The 21576-nt window shown below is 41.5% G+C and overlaps 1 protein-coding gene and 1 long non-coding RNA gene across 12 annotated transcripts in view; one reads left to right on the top strand and one right to left on the bottom strand.

Moving 5' to 3' along the window:
• The window catches only part of ABLIM2 (actin binding LIM protein family member 2), a 226212-nt gene extending 216524 nt beyond the window's left edge, over window positions 1-9688 (top strand). For all 10 annotated transcript variants that reach the window (XR_012904395.1, XM_075930800.1, XM_075930805.1 and 7 more), the window contains one exon: window positions 8200-9688. Coding sequence is in view for 9 of the 10 variants with exons in the window: in XM_075930800.1 (XP_075786915.1) it covers window positions 8200-8313 (114 nt within the window). In the remaining variant the exon portion in view is untranslated. The remainder of the gene's footprint in view (window positions 1-8199) is intronic.
• LOC106732368 (uncharacterized) overlaps window positions 1-21576 on the bottom strand; it is a 29073-nt gene that overhangs the window by 4714 nt on the left and 2783 nt on the right. Inside the window, exon 2 of one of the 2 annotated variants that reach the window (XR_012904397.1) lies at window positions 15339-15406. The exons of the other annotated variant lie outside the window; for it this stretch is intronic. This is a non-coding gene — a long non-coding RNA (uncharacterized LOC106732368). The remainder of the gene's footprint in view (window positions 1-15338; window positions 15407-21576) is intronic. 2 annotated transcript variants of the gene reach the window in all.

Raw genomic sequence — 21576 nt, 5'->3', positions numbered from 1 at the left:
ACTGGAGGTTCTATGAGATGTGTGATCACTATCTGTATTCTACTACCTTGCCCTCCCATCCCCTTGGCTTCAGATCCTGCAGGATTGTGGAAAGAGAAGCTGAGAGCCATTGACACACATTGCCTCTTATGCCCTAAGTTGCAAGTATGAGGAGAGTATGTATGGGCCAATGCTGCTTTGAAAAACATTCAGACTTACGCATGTGCATACCACATGTGTAGTATAGGTATGGACTTCACATCTTGAAGAACCATTAGTTACAATAAGTAACCGTCACTTACATGATATCATATGTTGTTTGTTTCTTCCTGGTCTAGCACAATGATGTTGAAGGTTTTCACTGTATGCACTTTTAACGCAATGGTGTGTTCATAGATTTCATTTCTGCAGTTAGTTTTAACACAGATTTCACATTTGGCCATGATTTGTGAGTCTCACAAGCAAACATGTGCTTAGACTAGCTCATTTTAAATTTATCGTTTCAGTTTTATCATTTACATTTATCGGCAGGCATGTATTTCTTTTTCTTGGGCTTTTCTTTTGACAATCATAAAGTGTTAATGAAGACACATTATTCAGTCATTCCTATGGAATGCAGTTGAAAAGGATAACTCAGCTCACTCATGTCTGTACCTGTTAATTGTTGGTTTCAGAAGGATATATATATATACACAAAAAACAATTGTTAATTTAAAAAAAAAACAGGAATGCAACTCTGGCAAACAGAAATCAACCATTTATATATGGGTGTGATCTTGTTTGAACAGAGTTCACACAGTGATTCAAACATTTATATTCCCCCTAAAAATCCTTACTTGGATCTGTTTTAAGGATAAAGTTTTCTGCCTTAATTTTTACTCAACACTCATGCTGGGTTCTAGCCACTTTTCAAGAAAATATTGGAATGCTACATGTATTGAGATCAGAGGAATGGTTTATCATTTCAGGCAGGAGTTTTCAAAGGAGGCTAAGGAAATTAGGGACCCCACCCACATTGAAATTCACAAGTGACATGAAGAGGACACAATTCATACACTTTAATGGAATTGTACCTTTTTAAACTTGCAGAAAATGTGTTTAGTGTTTGCTGTATGCTTCAGCTGCTATTAGTGTTAAGTATTTCTCCAGATCTGTTTTCAGAAACCTTATGAAGGAAGCCTTTGTCAGATGAAAATTATTCATTTGGAATGACGTCAAATATGAAAAAAGTTAATTCTTATCAGGATGGGAACAATGTGAGAAGTGCACAGCAGGCAGGTAGAAGAAGCTTATGTAGACATGTAGCCCAGATCCAGGACACATTAGAAGACATATTTTAGGAACAAGATCAAAGCCCAGTTAATTAAATGGAGAATTTTTGGATCAGGCTTTTAGCGCTCAAGTTCAAGTTTGCAGATATTAAGCCTCTGAGCATCATCTGTCAGTTTGAAAAACTTGTGAGCACTTGTCTTGAGATTGTACAACTTAACATTATCTGTCTTTTTAAAGTAAAGTAGTAGATTTGAGACTTGAATTGTTAACTTAAATTGTTAAGAGAATCATCTTTACATGCACAGTACATCCTTTCTATGCATTATCATATGTTTAATCACAAATCCCATGCAGAGACCAATTATGTAATTCCCAATATGAACAAGTTCATTTTAGTGAATAATAGTGTGGTGACACAAGTTATCCACAGAGTTCCAGGATGCTATATCACTGGATAGGAGAATAGCTCCCCGGAGAGAAATAATTCCTATTTTTTAAATTCCCTATTAGAAATCTTGTTTAGCTTCTTGGGTAATTGTCTAAATAGGGGGAAATAGTGTTGGCATTGTGGTTCTGCAGATGATTTTCCTAGAGCCTTGTGATATGTCACAAGGGATTGTGAGACATCCCACACTAACATCACGGGGTAAAATGGAGCTCCTTTGTGCTCTCACAATGTCTTAACATATAAGACATAACATCCAAAGAGCCAAAGGTCCAGTAAAGGACTGGAAGGGTCATATAAACCCTCTTCCCATTGTACCTCCTGCATGAGGATACTCAGGAATTGCTCCCTCTGAGCATTTTGGAGGGCACAAATTGCTTGAATGAGGTAGGCATTAGGCAGGGCCATCTTCAATATACTTTTCCTCATCTGCCACAGCAGAAGCTTGACGATCTGGGAGGCGTGCTGAAAGAAGAGATTGTGTGAGTGAAGCATTCTCACTCCCCATGGGATGTGGGGTGCTGCCACTCCAAACCGCCTCCCTACTGCTTCAGACTGTGGCTACATGCCAGTGTTTAGCTCAGTGACAGCTGTGGTTGCCAGCCATATCTGTAGTCAATGGAGTTATTGTATACATCTTGTGCTAGCTTTTAACATTCATTAGAATGCAGCTAGTGCCACCAGTGAAGCATTTTTTCCAATCATGTAATTACTTGATAGACTGAAATATTTATTAAGTGTGCAGCCTAATTACCCCACAGATGAGAATAACCCCAAATGACCCCTTGGCAGCCTAGCACATGGCTAATTACAGTTTTATAATTAGCCTTGTGGTAGGCTTGTTAGAAGCTTCCAGCAAGCCTGCTGAGCCACAAGCAGCAGAGTACAGGCTCCCTTGGGACCTGAGCGATCTCGAACCAGAGAGTTTGCCAGACTAGGTGAGGTCAATGCTCTGCTGCTGGCCACTGGCCACCAGTCTTGGGCTCCCCTCTAAGCCATCAGCCTACTCCTGGCCTCCAGCCCTGGCCACTAGACTCTGCTTCTGGTCCAGCAGGACTCCAGGTCACTGCCTCCCCCTGCTGCCAGCTCAACTGCGGCTTCCCGGTCCTGGCTGAGGCTCCCAGCTGCTGCTCCCCAGCCACTGTCAGCCACCACCGCCGCAGGCCTTCCCTGCAGCCACTGGGGCTCCCACCTGCTGATAGCTCCTCTGCCACTGGCCTACCTGGCTGCCTAGCCCTGGGCTACCACCCAGCCCTCGCTCCTGGCCGCTGTGGCTCTCTGGTCCCAGAACATCTGTGGCTGTTGCTGGAACAGAGAGTCCTGAATTTCAGAGGCTCAACCTATAGAGGGGAGAGGAAGGTTAGACAACTCTTGCGTCAGCATGGTATGTAGTCAATTAGGGTGAGTCTACACTGCACCCTTACCTAGAAATAAGCTATGCAATTTGAGCTACACAAACTACGTAACTTATTTCGAGTTAATTTTGAAATTTGAAATTTGGCAGTGTAAACACAGTGCCAAATTTCAAAATAAAGCACTATTCCGAAACATCCCTTAATCCTTGTAGAAAGAGGTTTATAGGGATGTCGGAATAGTGCTTCCGTTATTTCAAAAGCTATTTCGCAGCAATGAGCACACTGTCAAGATGCAGAAAACGCTATTTCAGGATACTGGAAGTATTTTAAAATTTTAAAAGTTTTAACATCTTTACACTCAAGAAACGATCACCTAAAAGGACAGACCATCACTTGCTCACATTGGAGAGCTGAAATGGAGACCACTTGTGTGGATATTTGCCATCCCATATTTGTGAGGGGCGGACAATCTGTCTCAGATTTTCTGTTTAGAGAGCTGGTACTAGCTCAGGGCCAGATTCTGCAACTCTTACTTCCAGATTCTCTTGCTCACAGATTTGGGAATGTCAATAGCAGTCCTGACAGAAACCAATTAATGGGCAGAGTGCAGGTGATATAATCTCTGTGGTCACCACCAAAATTAAACAAAGCAACAATTTACAAGCAATACTACAAAATAAATAGTATTTCAGAACAAATGTGTCCCACTGGAAGCACAGTATGGATTCAGCTGGGTGTAATATAAAGCCTAGCTGTACTTTGCTCGGGATACAGGAGGTAACTGAAATAGAATGATAGTCTTGATGACAACTAGTAAACAGGACCTTGGTTTTTCTCTTCTTAAATTCATCCTCTCTAGCAATGCAGTACTCTGCATTACATGGGACTATTGACTGACAACAAGGATGGATAATACCTCCTGAATTTCTAGCACCTTTTCCTTTGAGACCTCCCATCTAATTACTGACACACCATAAACCTGCTTAGTTTATGTGACCACAGCTTGAGGCAATATGGCTGTAGGTTAATTGCAGTCTTCCCTCACCGTAACTCATTCACATTAATGTAATGCTGCTAACTATTCGTTTTGAAGATCTCTGGATTTCATTACAAGCATAATTCTTCTCAAATAAAATAAAGTTAACAACTGAATAAACATTATAAATTTATTTAAACTGTTTTGTATTTTTTTTAAACAGGCCATAGAAAACCAGAGACAAACTTCATTATTTTGCAAAGAAAAGCATCATTTAAAACATTATGTAGTGACTGACTGTGCAATTAATTATCTTTCTTTTGGCAGTCAATGTAATGAGCCCATATCTGCAAGATTCACTTTAATGAACCTGTAGCTTGGAATGTGAGGATTTCACATTGTAATGCTTGCCTTCCTCCTTGCTTTAAAGAGATTAAGCACAAATTTTAATTAATGATTAAGTGGTTGGAGTTTACTGTAATTCTTGATAATAAGCTCTTGTGTTCTAATTCTTCCAGTGTTTGTGTTGATGGGGTTACTGATAGCAATATTTGGATGACCTCTTTTTTACAGCAGCATCACTTACTGAATTCTAGTCTAGCATAGTATTTATAGAGAGTAAGTGAGGTTAAGAATAACATCAGCCCCAAGCAATCAGTTCTTTACATGCTATAATCCCATTGAATTCACTGGAATTACAGGAGTAGAATGCCAGTGTGGAGAATCAGACCCTGTGTCTCACAGGCCTATCCCAAAACATGTGCACTGTTGTGATAAGGGCACATGCTCTGACTCAGAACATGGGGAAGGAAAGTCAGGGAGTGGTGCAAAGAGCATTTGTACAACTCACCTCTTCCCTCTTAGATCTTACGGAATTTGCTTATTTTAGTGGGCTTTGCCTTCCCTTTTGAGGGAAGGCAACCCACCCCAAGAACAATCTGAAGGGAGACATGCAAGTTGAAACTTGTTTCGTTTTCTGATCTTTATGCAGGTTTTTCCCATGTTGCTATCAGTGTGGCCCTTAGATTATTATCACTTTGGGAAAGAGAGCCAGTCTTCCTCTGTGTTCTGTACACCACCAAACATGCTGCACAAAAAAGTCATTTTTCACTCCTTGTGCCATGCTGCAAGAGATAGTACCAGTAACATAAGCTATATTGGTGATCGCAGAACTCTATTTTTTAAATTAATAAAAGATTGTGAGCATAAATGTGGAATAAAAAGAATATCTCACAAAGTAATATTTTATAATACAATTGAAAATGACTAAAATCCTGCAGTTCTGACAAAACCAGCTTACATTTCTTCAGTAGTGGTCGAGTCACACAAAATATATTAGAATTGTAACTTGTTTTTCACTGAGTCATTCCTACAAAGACTTCTAAGTCTTAGGATAGCCTTATAAAATACACACACACAAGTTTATATTTTCTCTCTCCCCCTCATACATAAATTTTCAATTCCCCTGCTATTGAGGCCAGAGAGTTTCATTTAAGATAATTAATGTTCAAAGACTGATTAGAGAGAAAATTCACCCCTAGATTTCTTTGGGATTTGTTCTCCCCAACTTCATTAGTGAAGAGCATTAAATTCTCAGCTATAGGTAAAGTCCAACAAAATTAAAATCATATGTACTTAGAAAAATATGAATAATTGCCGTAACCTCTCTCAATGGGTCTTTCCTCTTGGTATTTAGACCCTTCAAACACTTGTAGACATTTATCATCCTCCCCATTAGTCATCGTTTGGCCAAGTTGATACATTGTTAGGTTTTTTTAATCTTTCCTCATAAATCAAATTCTTTAGCCCCATAATCAGTTTTGTTACTTTTATCTGAAGTCTCTCCAGTTTAATGACATCTTTGGGATTAAGATTTCCTGGGGCTGTAAACTGTGTGTGTGAGAGAGAGGGAGAGGGGTGTGAAGGAGTTCGTGTTCATGAAAGAAGGAGCCTGGTGGAGGGGATTTGGTGTTCCTGGGCTACAGGGTATGGTGCGCCAGTGAGTAGGGAGATAATGCTAAGCACTGATATCCAAAATGGGGGGAGAACAGCCAGGTTAGGCTGTTAACATGCTGAGACTATCACACTGACAGGTATTTTCTTATCTGTAGCCCTGTGTTTTCTCATCTTATACTTTGGTCCCCAAATTGCTTACAGTCTATCTTCTTGTTCTGTGTTTGTATAGCACCTTGCACAATGGGCCATGACTGGGACTGCTGGGGGCTACAGTAATTATTACTATTACTAATAACAAGAGGAGGATGAGCCAAGAAGAGATGTTTTTGCTCTCTTTCTCCCAGGTACACAGTGCAGAGTAGCAGGGATTGAGGAGCACCACTTCAAGAAGCTGAGAACTCACTCAGGCCAACACTTCCAAAAATTAGCCTTTGATTTTGAAAACCTTTGTTATAGGAAGACAATGAGTCACTGGGAGGTGGGAAGGGCGGATGATTTTCAATGTGGTGCACAACCTTACCTTGCAGTAATTTCAGTAGTAGTTGTGGGCACTCCGCATTTGTGAAAATTGGGTCTCAAATGAGTACCCAAAATGGTCATTATTGGTAATAGTTGATTATATACATTTTAAAGGGTATAATTTTTACCTTACATGATGTAGTGAGACTTAGTGTTTGTAAAATGGTTTGACAAAATAGAATCCAAAATAGCTAATGGAGAATCTAAAAATTCTTTTCTGTGCATATTTGAGCTGTATACCTTTTACTCCAAAGACTTTACTATTCTGTAAATATAATAAGTAGGTACTGAGCATAACTTTTTCACAGAGGTTCCTTACGTTGGCCCTACTGGCAGCATTGTTTTGTAATTCTTTCTTTTTGGGTCTGTATCTCACTTTATACAGAATAAACTGGTAACATCAAATAAAAGCACAGCTTCGGTCATTTCAAATCAGCTGTATACCACATCTCTAACCCAGTGGTGGGCAACCTGTAGCCCACGGGCTGCATGTTGACCATCGGGGTTCTATATGTTGCCCACAAGACCTTTTGTTTACCATTGCTCGTGTGCAGTGTTGCCAGATACTGGTGGTTTCTGTCCATGAACTCTGATTTTTTCCAAAAGAGACATGCACATAAAGCAAGGGTATGTGAAGTGAGGTCTGTGCTGATTGCACACAACATTGACTGTGAGGGAGAGTTGTGCGCTCCCTTTGCATCCAATCAAAGTGCTGCTACAGTTCAATCGACACCCCCTGCAAATTCTAGGTACACAAGTGCTGTTAGCAAAACTGCCTTATCCCAGGAGATTGTGTCAGTTATGACGATATTTGCAACCTGCTAAAACAAGGGCTGGCCACTCATGTGGCCCAGTCACTAGCCTATATTACCCATTGCTGCTCTAAATCAGTATTTCTCAAAAGTCCACAAAACCACTTTGAGAAACATGTTAACTGTCCGTGACGGGTTGTTTCCTTTCTGGCGCCACAGCCACAGTGCTTCGCGACTCCCATTGGCTCCGGTTCACTGTTTGCAGCCAAAGGGAGCCGCAGGAAGTAGCATGGGCTGGGCCTCTGCTTCCCTTGGCTGCAAATGGCGAACCGGAGCCAATGAGAATCACAAGGCCTGTGTCCACAGCGCTGGTAAGTAAACAAACGGGTGCAGCCAGTTAGCATGTTTCTCAACGTGGTTTCACAGACCACGTTGAGAAACACTGCTTTAAATCCATGCGTAAGCACATTTTTCACGTAAGATCTTAGCAGCATGGTTTCTCCTTTGTTACAAGGCTACTATTAGAGAAATAACATGGTGTCTATTGCACTTATTGTAGATGAAGGGGAAAAAATCTAGCTCTGAAATTATATTGATAACAATATCTTTAAATTTCCAGATTGGCTTAAATTGGCCACAGTATGTTCTGTCGTCAAATTATATGTAGAAATACCTATATCTCTTTCCCAAAGATTCCAGTTTCTACTTAGTGGGAACTTTATTGGAAAAGTTTTCTTTTTATACAACTAAGCCATTGCTGTCCATTTCATTTCACAACAGAGCTTAGCTTATTTGATTTTGACGCAGTCTTTTTCAGAATCAGTTTGGGAATTTAAATGAAAATTCCAATGCATTGTTTCATAGTATGAATTAAGGTGCAGGAGAGGGAGAAATACTCCTTATTTCTGAACGCACTGATAGTATCTTTGTATTTTCTTTTTCAAGAGGCACTTGTCTCCTGAAGAGTTCCAGGAAGTCTTCAAAATGACCATTGAAGAATTTGATCGTCTGGCACTTTGGAAGAGGAATGACCTAAAGAAAAAGGCTCTACTTTTCTAACCCCTCTCAGAGAGAAGAAAAAATCATGTGATTAAAACAAAAAATGTCTTGCTAGAACTATCATATGCAGTTACTGTTGAACCATTATCCAGCATAATTGTGTTAGTGGATGTGGCAGGGAAACAAAGGAAAGGATTATATGACAGCATATTGATATAGAGGTAACTTGCTGACATTGCATGACTGGCTGGTTCTGTCAGTAGCTCCTGGTCCTAGCCAGTTTACAACATACAAAAATCTAGCTTTAAATTAATTGTTGCTTATGGTTATTGCTTGATGCAAAAAGGAAAATTTGAAAGGGAAAAGAAAGAAAGGTAGCTGTGACAAAAATCCATCTAACATTTCATTTCAATAAGTTTTACAATAATGATGACACATGACTAATAAACATAACATTCTCCTATGGGGGGATAATAGGCTATTTTTTAGAAAATGTGGTAAAGGCCAAAGAAAAGCATTTCAGCAAGTACTTATTGCAACTCTTTTTGTGTGGTACTTTTTAGGAATGAAAGCAAAACTATCAAAGCACCTTAAATCTAGTTCTTATACTTTCGATGGAAGCTATTCTATAAAACGTCATGTACATCTAAATGGTAACTAGTTATCTTCAATTACAACACAGAGTTTTTATTTTATTACAAAATGTATTGTGACAAATTACAGTTATAATGACTGAAGCATATAAAGAGACCTACTTTAAAAAAGTGTATGTCCCATTCATCAGGAAAACTAAAGCCTTATACAAAACTGGTCCAAGGGTGTAAAGTACCAGTTATTTGTGTTTTACTAATCTTTTGGGGATTTTTTACATTTCATGCTGATACAAATACCATGAAATATTAATTCTTTATATATATTTATCTTCATATAAAATAATATTGTTTTGTAAATATATGTTAAAGCCTAAAGGCATACTTATTTCCTTTCCTCTTTGGCTTTCCTTTTTAAGCCTTGAGAACTATGGTGGCAATTTGGTAGCTGTGGAATAGTAGTGTTCAGCATAAAATGTAACAGAAAAACTACTCACAAAAAAGCTTGGTGTGCTCTATCAATAATTATCAAATGATAACCAAATATAACTATTATGAAAACCCTTGTTTATTAATATTTGCATGTTTCTTTACAAATCAAATAATAAACCTATGTAATATTGGTGCCGCACCTTGAAACTATCTTAAATAACAAATAAAGTTAACAAAATATACGTGTTTGATATGAACATTAGGTATTAAGATTAATTCCAGCTGATGGACAGTGTTCAATTTAGTGATTTCATATGATCAAAAATAGAGTTGCTGATGAAGAATGTTTTTAAAGTGAATTGCTAGTTTTATGTGATACTAAAAGAGCATTTAAAATACATTTTTCACCCATATGTCAGCGTTCTGCATTTTTTACTGCCTTGAATGTTTGTACTCATCTTCTACATCAATCTGTCTTTTTCATTTCCTTAAAGTAATTTAATATATGCACTGCTTCACACTAGTTCAACTGGTCCAATGATGGAGAAATTGTAGAGTTGAACATGCCTTCTTTCAATTAACATTCAGAATTCATGCTGTTGGAAATATATATTTTCTCATGACCTAAATGTTTTGTCTGATAATACGTATGTCTAGAAAAACCATTAAAAGAAAGACATAGCTCATTAAATGTGCTAATTGATTTAATATATATAATTTCACCCTGTAATGTTGCTACAGGTCTTATTGCCCTTGATACTGATATGTCACTCTTATTAAACTTATAGGGAGTTATGTTCACACATTGAGGAGAGAAGATTCTCCATAATACTTGAACACAGAACTGAATTCTTCAGTTATTTTTCCCACTGAAGTCAATAGGGGGTATAGACTTGTATCTGCACCCATTGGGTGAAATGCACTCCTGTTCAGAATGACCACCTAACCCCCTTTGCACAAATCCTTAAAATAAGGGTTAAGTGGCCCTTCCGTAGAGTCTGGACCCTGCAGGCCTTCTATACTGATATGAATTTCACTCATAGTGATATTGTAAGTCTTTTACTATACTGCCTTAAAAAGCCTTTTTTATATTTTCATTACACAGCTAATTTGAATTGTTCTTTAGTAAAGATATTTTGTGTGCCACGTGGATAATCACTCACTTTCTAATGAGCCTCTTATTTGTTCATTTTACACTGCCAGAACTGTTAAACCAGATTTATTGTGCGCGAAGCTCTGTCTAAACCCTGCAGATCAAATCTCTGATTGCAGTAATGTGGACACACCTATGCTTGAATCTAGTAAGCTTGTTAAAACAGCAGTGAAGATGTGCTGGCACAGGCTGTACTAACCTATCCAGCCCCCCAGGCTGGGTACTTGGATTGCTTGCCTGCAGGTAGCATGGGTTGGTGGACCCTTGGGGTACATCTAGACTACAGGCTTTTGTCAACAGAAGTTTTGTCGACAGATACTGTCGACAAAGCTTCTGTTGACAAAGAGCGTCTAGACTACATTCAGTTCTGTCGACAAAGCAAGCTGCTTTGTCAACAAAACCCTGTAGTCTAGACACAACCGTAGATGCAATAACACCTTCTGTCGACAGAACTCTGTCGACAAAAGGCATTATGCCTCGTAAAATGAGGTTTACCAGCGTCGACAAAACTGCTGAGTTCTGTCAACGTTATGTCGACAGAACTCAGCGGTAGTGTAGACGCAGGTATAGTTTTGTCGACAAAAGTCCACTTTTGTCAACAAAACTCTGTAGTCTAGACACACCCTTGTTTACTACAGGCTTTTCCCAAAACTCCCAATTGGAGGAGACATCTGACCTTTCCGATTGGCTTAGACTTACTATTTAGCCAGAAGGAGGCACAGGAAAGTTGTCTGAGCAACCAGGTAAATTTCTGGCTGGCTGGTACATTGGACCCTGCCTTCTCATCTGATTCTTGAGCCTTGCCTTATTCCTTCTGATCCCTGCCTTCCTATCCTGTCATCAGTGCTTGATTTGTGCTAGGGCCCAGGTCCTCTTGGCTTAGCAGTTCATGGTCTCAGCACCTCTGGATTTGCCACTTCAGTTAAGAAAGTAAAAAACCACTTGAGTCTTGGCTTTATTACTAAGTAAGCATTGCCTGTCCTGTTCCTGCTTTCCTGCCTTGTTCCAGATTCTCTGCTTCTATGCCCAGCCTGGCTACTGACTGGCTCTGACGCTTGGTTTGACGCCTGACTCTGTCTCCAATTCTGACTTCTGGGATCTGACCACTACAGCTCTGATCAGTAGGTCTGACCACCTCTGTCTTTCTATCCAGCAGCACAACAGTATCTTCATTGCTTTTTTCAGAAAGTCTGCTAGATTAAAGCTAGTAATATGCTTACACAGGTTGCAAACAATACCTTCCATTCCAACATATAATCTGATCTTTTAATTTCTAAAATGTTCCTTGCTCTATCTTTGAGGTGCATATTATGGTTTTATTCCTTTATTTTACATGCAGTGACCTAAGGGCATCTACTAAATGGTAATAGACTTATAGAAGGAGTAATCAGTATACTCCAAGGTCTATACTGTTCCAACAGACAATCCTAAATAGCATTACAACATGGAAAATGCTGGGGAGAAATCTGCATCACTCAGGACAAATGTGTTACAGGGTAATTATATAAGGTTTTTTCCCCCAGGATTTTCCATCTAGTAATGTGATCCAGAAATTGCTGTTACAAACCTGGACTTTCAGCAGTACATCTGTCATTCTTTAGACAATGCTTTTCACAGTTTATAAAATGCTCAATGCTGCTATCAATTGTGTCTTTATGGGATATTTTTTGTGCTATGGACATCAGTTATGAGTGATTATATACGTCTTTATATCAGCAATGAATTCTGTTGGTATTTCTTCCCCTTCAGAGATTCTGTGTTTTGTCTTTGGAGCCAATTTGGGTTTCTGACTCTCACATCTCCCCTGTTGTGTGGTTCGCCCATCACCTTATGAATGTTAGTTATCCCCCGCAGCCATGCTGAAGCCAATGTATTTCATCATCCTGGCTTTTCAGACAAATGAATCCTGTAACAAATGAATACCTTCTAACCAGAGGTAGAGCAGGCCTGTGCTCCTCTTCCAGCAGGAAATCAATCAGCTTCCTAACTACCATTGTCAAAGGAGATGGAAGTCTTTTCCCTGATTCCTCGCTGTACACTGGCTTTTTCTTCTGCCTAGAGTCCACTGTTATTTATATTCCTAAGAACTGTAGCAGCTGAGATAGCAGACTGGGAAAGAGACAGTTGCAGAAAGTAACATAGAACGCAATAATCTTCTGTAAAAGGATTTCAGGTGAGTGTCCAAAGACAGTCAAGACATGATTTCTCCCGTCACACGAAATGCTGAGGAAGCATGCAGCTGTGATCAAGCCAGACTGCTTCACTCCATTAATTCTTTCAGCTGATCACTAGCAGGATGCACATTTATAATATTTTCAGATAAGATAGATAGGCTCCAGGGCTGCCTGTCTGGGCCTTTTGATTTCAAAATCCACAGCTTCCTGACAGGCACTAGGTTTCCCTTCCTTAGTTTGACTTATTTTCTGAGGAACCCTCCTTGAAACTGGGGCATGATGGCACATGATGGCATATATAACACTAACAGATGTGCAGGTGAATGAGCCCCTGATGGCATGGCTGATGTGGTTAGGTCCTATGATGGTGTCACTTGAGTAGATACAGGGGCAGAGTTGGCAACATGGATTGGTTCCTAGCTTTCTGTTGTGTGGATTGTAGTTGCTGATCATTGTTTGTTTCACAATGCTGGGGGAAGGGAGAGGAGGGAGGGGAGTTCTGTAAGTTAGAACTGGCCTGCCTCCCAAGGTCTGAGAGTGAGAGATCATTTTCCAGGATAGGTTGTAGATCCTTGATGATGTGCTAGAGAGGCTTTAGATGGGGGCTATAGTTGATGACCAGTGGCACTTTGTTACTTTCAATGCCTGTCCTGTAGTAGATACCCAGGAGACTGACTTCTGGATACCCATCTGGCTCTATCAATCTGTTTCTTCACTTCCCCAGGTGGATACTGTGGTTTTAAGAATGCTTGAAAGAGATTGTGTGGGTGTTTGCCTCCATCTGAGGGATTGGAGCAAATGTGGTTGTATCTTAGGGCTTGGCTGTAGACAATGGATCATGTGATGTGTTTTGGATGAAAACTGGAACATGTAGGTAAGTATAGAGATCAGTGGGTTTCTGGTACAGGGTGGTGTTTATGTGACCATCACTTATTTGCACTGTAGTGTCCAGGAAGTGGATCTCTTGTGTGGACTGTTCCAGGCCGAGGTTGATGGTGGAGTGAAATCACAGTAGAATTCTTCAAGAGTCTCCTTCCTGTGGGTCAGGATGGTGAAAATGTCATCAAGGTAGCATAAATAGAGGAGGGACATTTAGGGACGAAGGCTGAGGAAGTATTGGTCTAAATCAGCCATAAACATGGTGGCATATGGTGGAGCTATGAGGGAACCCATGGGAGTGCTGTTGACTTGAAGGTATACATAGTGCTCAAATCTGAAATGGTTGTGGATGAGGAGAAAAATTAGTCACCAAATGTGCCATGACATCATCAGGGATACTGTTCCAGGTGGCTTGTAGTCCATCTTTGGGTGGAATTTAGTGTGGAGAGCTTCTACGTCCATAGTCCTAATTTTCAGTCTTTTTTGTGAGATATTTTATGCCCATGATCATTTTCATCACACTTCTCTGCATAATTAATGAGGGGTCAATATCCTTTTTTAAAATGGGTGACCAATATTGTGCACAATACTCAATATAGGACTGCACAATTAGTAGTTTGTACTTGAATTACTTATAGGTCCACTTAGTAGCAATCGGTGCATATGGTGCAATCATGCATCTGATTAGCAAATTCTGGCAAGGCCTATTCAGAACCTTTCTGCATATTAAAAAAAGCCTACTCCTCAGTGGGACTTCAACCTTGTTCTTTCACTATTCACAAAGTCTCATTTTTTAACAATTAGCTTCCTGTCCCACGTTTCTCCTATCCACAAAAAAGTCACATTCTTGATAGCCAAAAATGGGGGCTAATGAGCTTGAGGCATTGAGGGCAAAACCTCATTACACTATGTTCCATAAGGAGAAGGTTTCATTACTTTTACACCCTAAATCCCAGATCTTATTTATTAGGAAATCTGAAACAAAACTTCTGTTGATGTCAACAATAAGAGTAGAATTGGACCCACTATATGTAGATCCAAGTATAACAATAATACTTACTCTTACATAGTGCTTTTCATGCATAGATCTCAAAGTGATTTAAGAAAGTATCAAGAAAGGAGAAAATGTTCATAAACCAAATTGTCGGCATACATTTCTATCCATCCATGTCTCTTGAGCCTCTTAGTGTAACGGCCTCAGCCTCAGCCAGTCCACGTAGAGCTGTTGCCTAGGATCATAGCTGTTTCCTGTACCTGGATCTGCAACCACTCCATTTCATGGCATGGTTATTACCTGGCTGAATCCCAAGGAGAAGTTCTGTTTGCATGGGGTGACACAGATTCGCTCAGAAAGCAAAAAGCTATCCACCAGGACCACCTACTTGGTAAAATGGAGCCTGTTCTCAGTGAGGGATGCTCAGAGAGGGATAAAACATATTGAGGCCCCTCTGCAAATAATGCTTTACTATCTTCTTCATTATGCTTCAGAGGGGGAGCTGAGTTAGTCTGTAACTGGAAAAACTTAAAAAACCAACAAATTGCAGCACCTTAAAGATTAACAAAACATATAGATGGTATCATGAGCTTTTGTGGGCACAACCTATTAGGGTAGGTTTATAAGTTGAAAAAAAGAATAAGTTAAAATTACTTAGAAAAGTTATATGTCTTACGTCACTAGGGCCTGATGAAATGCATCCTAAGACTACTCAAGGAGCTGAGAGAGGAGGTGTCTGAGCCTTTAGTGATCATCTTTGAAAAATCATAGAAGTGAGGAGAGATTACAGAAGCCTGGAAAAGGGCAAATATAGTGCCCATCTATAAAAAAGGGAAATAAGAACAATCCAGGAAACTACACACCAGTCAGTTTAACTTCTGTGCCAGGAAAGATAATGGAGCAGGTAATTCAGGAAATCATCTGCAAACATCTGGAAGAAAATAAGTTGATAGGTAACAGGCAGCACAGATCAATACATCGTGTCAAACCAATCTGAAAGCTTTCTTTGATAGAATAACAAGTTTTGTGGATAAGGGAGAAGTGGCGGAGGTGGCATACCTAGACTTTAGTAAGGCATTTGATACCATCTCACATGACCTTATCAATAAACTAGGCAAATACAATTTTGATGGGGCTATTATAAGGTAGGTGCATAACTGGCTGGATAACCATTCTCAAAGAGTAGTTATTAATGGTTCACAGTCATGCTGGAAGATCATAACAAGTGGGGTCCGCAGGGGTCTGTTTTGGGACCGGTTCTGTTCAATATCTTCATAAAAGATTTGGATATTGTCATAGGGAGTACGTTTATTAAGTTTGCAGATGATACCAAGCTGGAGGGGTTTCAACTGCTTTGGAGAATAGGGTCATCGTTCAAAATGATGTGGACAAACTGGAGAAATACTCTGAAGTAAACAGGATGAAGTTTAATAAGGATAAATTCAAAGTACTTCCCATAGGAAGGATTAATTTATTTCATACATACAGAATGGGAAGTGACTGTCTAGGAAGGAGTAGTGCAGAAAGGGATATAGGGATCATAGTGGACCACAAACTAAATATGAATCAACAGTATGGGTGTGTCTAGACTACATGCCTCCTTCGACGGAGGCATGTAGATTAGCCAGATCGGAAGAGGGAAATGAAGCCGCGATTAAAATAATCGCGGCTTCATTTAAATTTAAATGGCTGCCCCGATCTGCCGATCAGCTGTTTGTCGGCAGATCGGGGGAGTCTGGACGCGATGCCCCGACAAAGAAGCCTTTCTTCATCGACACAGGTAAGCCTCGTCACGAGGCTTACCTGTGTCGATGAAGAAAGGCTTCTTTGTCGGGGCATCGCGTCCAGACTCCCCCGATCTGCCGACAAACAGCTGATCGGCAGATCGGGGCAGCCATTTAAATTTAAATGAAGCCGCGATTATTTTAATCGCGGCTTCATTTCCCTCTTCCGATCTGGCTAATCTACATGCCTCCGTCGAAGGAGGCATGTAGTCTAGACACACCCTATGACACTGTCTCAAGAAAAGCAAACATGATTCTGAGATGCATTAACACGAGTGTTGTGAGCAAGACAGAATAAGAGAATAAGTCTACTCTACTCTGTGCTGATTAGCCCTCAGTTGGAGCATTGTGTCCGGTTCTGGGCACCACATATAAAGAAAGATGTGGAGAAATTGGAGAAGGTCCAGAGAAAAGCAACAAAAATGATCAAAGGTCTAGAAAACATTAACTATGAGGCAAGGCTGAAGGAACTGGGCTTGCTAAGAAAGTATTAAGAATGGGAAAAAAGAAAACTAAGAGGGGACATGATAGCAGTTTTCAGGTATTTAAAAGGGTGTCACAGGGAGGAGGGGAGAAAATTGTTCTCCTTGCCTTTTGATGATAGGACAAGAGGCAATGGGCTTAAACTGCAGTAAGGGAGGTTTAGGTTGGACATTAAGAAAAACTTCCTAAGTTATTTAAGAGCAGGTTAGACAGACATCTAGCAGGGATGGTCTAGACAATACTGGGTCCTGCCATGAATGCTAGGGACTGGACTTGATGATCTCTATAAGTCCCTTTCAGTTGTAGTATTCTATGAGTCTATGTGAAGCATGAAGGCTGGCTTGGCTCTGGCTTCCATCAGGGTGTACCTGGCTGCAATCTAAGCCTTTCATCCACCAATTCAAGGCCATTAAATGTTTTTGCAGGGCATGACAGTTAAAGTCTTCAAAGGTCTTAAGAAGCTCTTCCCGCAGGTCTCAGCCCGTGTCTCAAAGGGACTTTAACTTGGTCCTTGCCAGGCTAACTGGGCCTCCATTTGAGCTGCTGGGTCTACTGCTCCCTCACTCTCCTAAGTTGGCCTTTTTAGCGGCAATTACATCAGCCAAGAGGGTGTCCAAATTCTGTGCCTTATATGATTTTTTTCAAGATAAGGTACAGGTCAGGCCCCACCCAACCTTCCTGCCAAAGGTGGTTTCTGGCTCCCACATGAGTCAGGATATCTTCCTTCCAGTCTTCTATCCCAAGCCACGTAAGACCAGTGAGGAAAGGTGCTTCCACATGTTGGACATTAGGAGGGTGTTTGCTTTCTACTTGGAATGGATGAAGCACTTTTATAAGTCTTCCCAGCTGTTTGTGGCCTACACTGAGTGCATGAAGGGCCTTCCAGGAGCCTCACAGAGGATATCCAAATTGATTACCTTTTACATTACCTTCCTGCCATGAGGGCAGGGAACTGGACTTGATGACCTCTCGAGGTCTCTTCCACTTCTAGTATTCTATGATTCTATACACCAGGATGTGCTATGACTTGGCAGGTGTACAGGCACTCCCATGTGTGAGGGCACATTCTACCAGGGCACAAGCCTCTTTGGCTTCCTTCCTGGCCCACATCCCTATTCAGTATCAGAGAGGTAGCCGTGTTAGTCTGAATCTGCATAAACAATGAAAAGTCCTGTGTTTATACCTATTCAGGACATCTGCAAGGCCATGATGTAGTCTTATCTCATTCATATCTCATGTATTCATATCTCGTTACAGCATAATGCAGCAGGTCAGGAATGACATTGGGTTCAGCAAAGCTGTGTCACTTTCAGCATGTCCTTAAACTCCCATCCACCTCTGCAAATACTGCTTGGGGTCATCTACATTGAATGGGCATGAGCAAGCACTCAAAAAAGCACTGTTTCCATAACTGGAGTTCTTCAAGATGTGTTGCTGATATCCATTCAATATCCACCCTCCTTCCCCTCTGTTAGAATTTCCAACAAAGAAGCAACTGAGGGAAGAGGGGGCCCGGCACATCCTATATAGTGCAGCATGTGACTGTTACTCCAGGGAGTGCTGGAGTTGGTCCCCTATGAATACTGCTGAGGGGAATCTTCTGGGACTGGTGCATGGGGCGAGCAAACACACCTATGTTGAATGGCCATGAGCAAAACATCTCGAAGGACACCAGTTACAAAAACAGTTACCTGTCTTTAATGTGCTCTGAGGCATGTGCAGATGTGCATCAACAACAGAAACACATACTGTGGAGTATGGGTGCTGTGCTAATCAGCATTTGAATCGCTTCTGGGTGGCCGCCCAAGCACACAGTTTACAGGGAACACTGCTCCAGCAGCTGTCTGATATATGATGAGGCCAGAAAAGAGGAGCCACCTGACCATAGCTTCCACAAGTTCAGGGACTTCCTTAAAGAGCACAGGAATTCGATGCCCCATACCAAAGTCCTGATTGATAAAATTGCCTGAGTTGCTTTTGTTGGACAGTGCCTCTAGGTGAAAGTTTGGCATGACAGAATGCCAAAGTTGAAAGTGAGAGGCAGTGAGATAGAGTGTTGGTTAGTGGTTGCCAAGATTCTGGTGGAGAGGCAGCAGCATCTGGGCTACGTCTATACTGGCGCATTCTCACACAAAAACTCTTTTGCAGAAGAATTCTTGTGCAAAAACTCTTCCAGAAGAGAGCATCTACACTGGGATGTGCTTTTGCACAAGAGATGTGCTTTTGTGCAAGAGCATCCATGCCAGTGTAGATGCTCTCTTGTGCAAGAAAGCTCTGATGGCTATTTTAACCATAGGGCTTTCTTGCACAAGAAATTCATGTTGCCTGTCTACACTGGCCTCTTGTGCAAGAACAGTTGCGCAAGAGGGCTTATTCCTGAGTGGGAGCATCATAGTTCTTGCGTTTTATACAGTAGAACGTCAGTTTACTTGCGCAAGAACACACGGCCAGTGTAGATAGGCAGCAAGTTTTTGCGCAAGAGCGGCCGCTTTGGCGCAAGATCGCACCAGTGTAGATACAGCCTGGTTGTCTGTGGGGAAAAGAGGAGCAGTGACTCAACCCTAGCTCCTCTACCAGGGCTGGGCTCTTGTGTTTCTCAGTCATGATGGGAAGTTCACTCCATACCAACCTCGAAGGTGATAAGGTATCCAATAAACATTATAGGCCACACCTCAGTTTAGAGTCTGGCTGGAATGAAAGGCTGTGTCTAGACTACATGCCTCTGTCGTCAGAGGCATGTAGATTAGACACATAGGAAAAGTCAAATGAAGCCGCGATTTAAATGGGACGAGGTTTACCGGGGCTGCCGACAAAGGGCTTTGATGTCGGCAGGGGAGCATCCAGACTAGCGCGCTGAGCGGACAAACAGCTGATCAGCTGTTTGTCGGCTCAGCGCGGCAGCCATGTAAATTTAAATGAAGCTGCGATCATTTAAATCGCGGCTTCATTTGACTTTGCCAAAACAACAAATCTACATGGCTCCGTCGACGGAGCCATGTAGTTTAGACGTACCCAAAATGACTAACAACAGATAAATCCCATCTGGGGCAAAGCTAACTAGGATATAAAGTCAGCAAGTTTGCAGGAGAAATGGGCTACAGTGTCGAAGCTGTCAGTCACTCTCTAGGCTTAGAGAGGGGAAAAGAAGAAACCCAAGCAGAGAGAGAAGCCATGGGATCCTGGCCCCAAGGGAAGGGTTACCCAGAAGGTAAAGAAGAAAGCCTATGAGAGGCACAGGAATAAAGTAAAGAGCTCAAAGAAAGAATAGCAAGATTAGAAATGGTCCAGATTTTGGCCCCTGATTATAGGGTCCCTATGCTTGAACCCAAAGCAGAAGACAGTCCCAATTCCCCCTTCCAGCCACAGGAAAGTTGCATACAATTATGGGAGATGCCAACCAGACAGCTGTTCCAGAGGGACTTTTTACCCTAGAAGGGGGGAACTACAGAGTGACCAAACCATAGGGCTGAGTCACAGAAAGGGAGAGCACCCCAAGTTGTAGAAACTGGGAGGCCTTAGGATGTAATCATTGGAAGTGATGTTACACTGGATCAGAGTCGATTCTGCAGAAACAACCAAAGGATTTTCCCCAATAGTGAGTGAACAATTTCATGATACTGACCTAAGGGAGGATCAGAAGTTGACTGGGGATTCTATTGCAACATGTGAGAGCATCCCCCCAATACTGCCATAACTCCAGTGCCTAACAACGTTTCTTTTTGTCAGTGAAGAGGTGGGGATGGACTCGAATGACCTGCATTGATATAGGACAACTGAGACTGTGGGAGGCAGAAGAGTTCATGCCAGTGGAGACTGTGTCATGCTTTTGTTGGACACTGTTGCAGGGCGAGCATGCCCCATCCCCTTGTGGAGGTGGGGCAGTGGGCCTCTAAGGCCCCTAGGCGGGTGCTCAATCCTGTGTATGTACCAATTTGGGCAAAGGGGGTGCTATGCCTCCCCTCCGAACTGTATCTATGCCTCATCCCAGGGTGCTTCAGTCAGTAACAAAGCCCCCCCTGTCTTAGGAGAGTGTGGCCCAATCGTCAGAGTCAATAACCCTGCTTTGCAGGGCAGCATGGCCTAGCAGCCACTGTCAATTGCAGTGCTCCCTTCCCACAGGGAAGGGTGTGTTGGTCCATATACTTGGATTATTCTATCCCAGATATGTGTTTAAAGCCTGGCTGTTGTCCTATCAGTCACTGGCGCTAGCACTGGAGGAATTAGCCTACTCAATGTGTCAGCAGCACAGGTAAGATGTAAGTAAAATTTAATGAATTAATCCTCCACAGAATATGGTTGCTTGCTATTTGTGGTACTTCTTTCTATGTGATGCCAGTACATTTAATATCCTTTCTTAAGGTTTTCTGCTGGGTCTTCCTTGGCCTTCCTCACTTTTTCTTTTCTTCCTCAGGTACCCATTTCAATGCTTGTTTAGCATGTCTTCCATCTTCCTTATGGTGCACATATCTAACCCACCTGGGTGTTATTTCTTTGATGTTTTCATCTATGTTGTGCTCTGCTAGGCCCCTTAATCTCATATTAAATAATTAATTAGGGTGAGAGTGTGTGTGTGTGTGTGTGTGTTTGATTACCAACCCCAGGTGCATCATGCACTTTTTAGCCTTGTCAATGTGAGAAGGCCTGGCAACACCCCATAATGCCCTTCTCAGAAGCATTTTGAACCAGCTACATTTACCTCCAGAGAAAGACTCAGAATTTTTCTTTAATCTATGACGTCTACCTATCCAAATTGGTTTTACATACAGGAGTATGAAGAGCGTAAGAGAGGGATCAGCTAGTCCCATAGCATGCCCCTCTTGCCAGGCCAACTTAG

The sequence above is a fragment of the Pelodiscus sinensis genome, chromosome 5, assembly GCF_049634645.1.
Source record: "Pelodiscus sinensis isolate JC-2024 chromosome 5, ASM4963464v1, whole genome shotgun sequence".
NCBI lineage: Eukaryota > Metazoa > Chordata > Testudines > Trionychidae > Pelodiscus > Pelodiscus sinensis.
Note: the sequence above shows the minus strand (reverse complement) of the source record. Positions and strands in the feature narration are given on the sequence as shown.